Genomic DNA, 5906 nt, shown 5'->3' with positions numbered 1-5906 from the left:
CAATCCTGTTTTTTCCGGAATGTGCACCAGTGAAATGTCTCCGACGAAAAATCTGCAACATAATTCTTAAGGGTGGCGATACCAATTTGGAAGCGGTAGCTCACGCGAACAAGGTTTTAGAAGTTCGTAGTCTAACTGCCAGTTACTATTCTGTTGATTATTTATTTCATGTTTTATTAACCGAGCGATTATTGTAATTAATATTTAACGCTATACACCCCAGTTGAAATAATTAATTAGTCATGAATTCTTCAAATAGCAATGAACTGGAGCTTACTTCCTCTAAAATACGCACTCACGCAAATAAAGCCTACACCACACACACTCTTGGACTTGGGTGTCTGATCAGTGTTTCCGGATTAAGAGAACACCAACAGACTAACCACATGTGTGAACTGAGCCTCCCGACTAATCTGACCTCCTTTGTGTGTGTGCTGTGCATATGTGAGCGTCCATATGTGTGTGGATTTCACCTGGCCCTTTTTAAAGTGTAGCCTAACAACCATAATGTTTAGTTTTTAAGTAAATCATTGAATATTGCTGAATTACAGAGCCTTGTGGTGTGTGTGTGTGTGTGTGCTGCACGAAGACACAGAGGCAGAATGGTGGGAGAACAGAGACGTATATGTCTATGTGGGAGAAGAGGACCGACAAGACACCGGGGGTGGATAGACTGGCTGTGGTGAAACATTTCATTTTTGTGTGCCTCTGCTCTGTCCCTTTTCTCTGCAGGGGAAATCCCGACCTGAAAGGCCAAAAATATTAAGGCCTGTGAGACATGTAAACCCCTCCTCAGCAAACCACCCACTCACACGCACACAAACAAACATATCCTGATATTGCCGTGGTAGTGGTTAATTATGATTTCAGACTTCACAACTGATCTGTCTACCAATTAATCATCTACAACTCTCATAACATCCCACCTCCAAATAACCAAGTCCTACCCTATGATCCATCACAGTTATATGAGAGTGCTTCAAATCTAGATCTCATGCCGACTTTTAGTGATAGCTGCAAGATTGGAGGGTGCCCAAATTCTACATTTAATTGTGCAGCCTTTTAAAAACTGTGATTTTTTTTCTAGGTTCCACATTCCACAAGTCTACTCTGATATGACAAGTTGTGCAGTTGTGAGCATAGAGCGTGCACACCAAAGAAGTTGTGCACAAAGAGCGTGCAAGCCATAGAAGTTGTGCAGTTGTACACATAGAGCTTGCACACCATAGAAGTTGTGCACATAGAGCGTGCAAACCATAGAAGTTGTGCAGTTGTGCACATAGAGCGTGCAAACCATAGAAGTTGTGCAGTTGTGCACATATAGCGTGCAAACCACAGACGTTGTGCAGTTGTGCACATAAAGCGTGCAAACCATAGAAATTGAACAATGCAGAGCACACCTTCCACTGACCATTGTTATGCAAATGATCACCCACTTTAAACCACATGTTGTCTGGTCTGGTTCTTTTTCTTCTTTTTTTTCACTTTCTGTCTCTTAAATGACATCAATTGATTCTCTAATAGTTTGAATTTATGACCTAACATGTATTGCAGACATTGTTTTGTTATTGGACACGTGCAAGAAAGAATGCAATTTCACACGGTTATCTTAGGCTCATAAACTTCCAGATCAGTCTATTTTCCCCAGGCTTCCACCACTACAGAGAGGTACAAAATAATCAAATTGCCATTTTTGCCAAAATCTCTGGCTCCGCAGCATGTCAAATCTTTCGATAAAATCGACACATTGTCCATATGGTGTCATGCACATTCAAGGAAACAATTATGTGTAAAGAAACTGACCTTTTTTTAAATGGCATTAATACATTTAAATTCACTTGCTTCGATTGTCCTGTTTTTATTCTCATAGTCTAAGATCTTTAATATTGTGTCAAGACAGAAACTAAGCTCCAACACTAATTGAATTATAGTGCTGACATCTCATGGAATTGATCCCATAGCTGATATTTTCTGGTGATGACTAAAAGGTAAGTCACGATTCATTATTCCTATGGCTATCAGCGGGGACAGTGAGCTTCTCAACATGTTGGCAAGATCAAATTCATGGCACCCCACTGCACCTCAATGCAATTATTTTGCAAAAGATGAATATGACCTTACTTTATTTCAGTTTGATGTACTTTATTTCACTTGTCAGCCTTATATTTTATGTGATTAAAATTAAAATTAAATTGTGTATGTGCCATGAAACACCTTTTTGTGGGAAATTAAACATTGCTTTCCAAATCGATACAGTGCAATTAACTTAGAGTCTATCATGTAATACAGTATGTCGTTGTGTTGATTTCTTTATCAGAAATACCAGGGTTTAATTTCCCTAAGATATTTATTGAAACCTCTTAAGGTTAGAGGCTGTGCCTCTTCATGTTGTGTTTAAGATATAAACAGCTCCACACTGTTTAGTTCTAATACTTATCAAGAATGGGAGAGAGAAAGAGGCTGTAGTGTATGCTCCGATGTCGATCGATTTGACTTAACAAGGATGGGGGTGTGATCTGATCACACGCGCACACACACACACACACACACACACACACACACACACACACACACACACACACACACACACACACACCTGAATCTAATAGTCCCCTTTCAACACTGCCAACCTCTCACATCCATCTATTTAATACCAGCCCTGTAGACACACATGTGCACACACACACACACATACCAATTCAAACACATAGACAGTAATGAAAGAAAAACAGCACAAGAATCAAGACTGAAATCTTTTAAACTATTTTATCATTTCAAAGTGCTGAGCTGAACCTCCAGTGAAACAAAGAGACAAAAATAAAATCAAACCAAGAGACAGTGGAAACATTTTTTTCCATTTCTTTTTCTTCCAAAAAGAAACAAAACAATGCACAAGTCGTACCACAATAGTTGAAAAATGCTATCAGATAAAAACACTTCAAAATATTTTTTTTTTTTTGTGGTAATATATTTATATATTTATATAGTTTGAATCTGTCTTGGGTGGGTTGTAAAGAGTTCTCTCAGCGCTGCAGTCTTTTGCAATAAATACAGGCAAGCGCAAACACACACACCCATGCACAAACCCTCTTCCTCTGTACAAGTCAAAAGCAACATAGTCCTCAATGTCAATAAATGGCATCGATGATATAAACATACAAAAGACATATTAATGCGGAATGTATCACCCCCTTCTCCTTATCGCCCTTCTTCCCTCTCCTTTGTCTCCTCCTGCTCCCAATCTCTCGTTCTTTCTCTTTCTCCTCCCTCCTGTGTTCCCTCTACCCCTCCTTCTTTTCATCTATTCATCTCTCTGTCTCCGTATCTTTCTTTAAGTGCTCAGCAACCCCCTGCCCCCTCCCACTGACTCCCACACTGGTGTTCCGTCGTCTTGAAGCCCTACATTTCTTATTTTCAATATAAAAATACTACAGCAAATTCAAGTTCTGAGGAGCTCCGTTGTCGTAGAAAGGTTAGTGCGGCACAGCGCAGTGCTGTGTGGTGTCTCTGGTCTGCCCCGACCGTTGACCTTTGACCTCATGGGCAGTGGCTCTGAGGACGGAGTCTTAGTATTCATGTCAGCTAATGTCAACTACAGAGCTGGAGTCGCAGTGTGATCCTGTGGGAAAAGCACTTCAGAAATTGCACTTATAAGGCGGAGCTGTTCACTATCCTCTCTGCCTATGATCTAAGAATGTGTGTTTATGTATGTGAGTGAGTGACAGAGTATGTGTGTGTGTGTGTGAGGTGTGTTCTGTTTGGGGCCATAATACAAGAACACACATGTGGACAGATACTGTTGCTTGCAGAGGAGATCCATGTGTGGGTACGAGTGATGGAGAGGGTATTGCGTGAATTTGTGTTGGACATCAGATTCACACTGTCAAGGCTCAAAATACACACTCAAAACACTTGTCTGTGCGCATACACACCCCCACACCCACGCACACACAGTCGAATCTAGCATAAAAATGTTCTGATTGTTTTGTTGTGGTTAGTTTGTTTGTTTGGACAGACAGAGTATGTCCTGTGTGCGGATATGGGAGATCAAGGGAGTGGTAGTGCGGCCTCCACCAGACAAGGGTCCTGTCCACCACAGCTAGTAATGCTGATGATAGCCCACCTCTGGGCTGTCCATCTGAAACAGTGGGGATGTCCTTGCATTTTAACGAGCAGGGCCTTAGTAGGGCAGTGTATCCAAGAACCTATCGATGGCTGGGGGGGGAGGGACTAAGTCCTCAAGCTTCAGGTAGAAGATTCTCTGGAGGCCCTGGGTCCGCTGGGTCCGAAGCTCAGCCCTCACCCCCACCACACGATTCAGTGAGGGGGAGGCTTTTCCCGCTGAGGCCCCGACTGCACTGGAGCCAAAGCCCAGGTGATCCTGCAGAGAGCAGAGAACCTTATTCTGCAGCTCCTCCACGCGCTTCCGGTCCTTCAGACCAGGACACTGATCTATGGAAAGACAGAATAGACATATTTCATGTCATATCATTTATGTATTCCATCTAGTGGACTTTTTTTGCTCTTTTAATTTTCCTTTTGTTAAAATTTCACTCACAATAAATAGTATCTTTGTCATGCTTATAACACACACTTAAACTGAACTGAAAGAAATGTAATTGAACTAAACTGAAACGAACAGAGAGAAAAAGAGATTTGAATCAGGAGCAAGGGACAGAGAGAATGCAAGAGACAACATGGGCTACATAGTGAGAGAATGGGAAAGAGCAAAAAAGAGGAAGATAGACAGAAAAGATTAGAAGATAAAGGAAGAGAGGAGAGAGATATGAAAGGGAAACAAAATAAAAATGGAATTGGAGAGTGTAGTATAGTAGGCAAACACACAGCTTACAAACAGTCACACACACACACACACACACACACACACACACACACACACACACACACACACACACACACACACACACACACACACACAGAAACACGCGCACACATGGCCCGTCCTCTCAGGCTGACTTAAACACAAGTACTTGAACAATTAGCTGGATTATTCTGGGTGGTGAGCAGACAAGCCCCATTAAGAGCAAAGCTAATTGAGTTTCCCATGGCAACCCTGCAGCCTGGACAGCTACTGGACACACACACAGACCCACTAGGCATTTAATGTGAGGCCAATCTATTATGTCACACACAGACACACACGCGCGCACACACACACACAAACACGCTTACACACACACACACACACATAAATATATACACACTCAGCCAAAAATGTGAGACTAATTTATTCATCAGCAAAGAAGAGATGGAACGCAGTGTCCTCACCACACACACACACACACACACACACACACACACACACATACACACAGACTCCACTACATCTCTCTCTCGTCCATACCCCCACCCCTCAGACACACCAGCACATTCTGTCTTTGTATTACTAAATTCAAATCATTGTTAACCTCATACAAACTAACTAAAATGCCTCAAGGATATTCTGTGTGTGTGACAACCATCAATGGTCTCTCTCTCTCTCTCTCTCTCTCTCTCTCTCTGTCTCTCTCTCTCTCCCTCTTTCTCTCTGTCTCCCCATCTCTCTCCAGCAGAGTGGGATCAATCGTCCTCACAGCTGACACTTTTAGGAGGGTCGATAGCCAGAGAGAGTGAGGGAGAGCTGGAGAAAGGGACAAATGTGGAGAACGAGGGGTAGAGGAGGAAGGAGGTCTCATCTAGTGGAGCTTACTGCTGAGTGCTGCTCAATTCCTCTACAGAGCTAAGTGCTCTCCAAACACACACACTCAGGCCCCCAAACGTGCACACATCTTCCACTGATATTTCAACAGTTTTTACTTAGCTGGGTTTGTGAGTCTATCAGTGTGTGCTTGTGTGTGTCTCTGTGTGTGTGTGTGTGTGTGTGTGTGTGTGTGTGTGTGTGTGTG

The 5906-nt window shown here is 42.5% G+C and overlaps 1 protein-coding gene across 2 annotated transcripts in view; it reads right to left on the bottom strand.

Annotated features, from left to right (window-relative positions):
• Nucleotides 1–3384: 3384 nt before the first annotated feature.
• Nucleotides 3385–5906, bottom strand: part of nr4a3 (nuclear receptor subfamily 4, group A, member 3) — an 18322-nt gene continuing 15800 nt past the window's right edge. For both annotated transcript variants that reach the window (XM_080858572.1, XM_080858573.1), the window contains exon 9: nucleotides 3385–4452. In XM_080858572.1, coding sequence (XP_080714698.1) covers nucleotides 4181–4452 — 272 coding nt within the window. In that variant the 3' untranslated portion in view covers nucleotides 3385–4180. The remainder of the gene's footprint in view (nucleotides 4453–5906) is intronic.

Source organism: Sprattus sprattus (genome assembly GCF_963457725.1).
Source record: "Sprattus sprattus genome assembly, chromosome: 19".
NCBI classification, from domain to species: domain Eukaryota; kingdom Metazoa; phylum Chordata; class Actinopteri; order Clupeiformes; family Clupeidae; genus Sprattus; species Sprattus sprattus.
The sequence above is the reverse complement of the archived record's forward strand: the minus strand, read 5'-3'. Positions and strand labels throughout refer to the sequence as shown.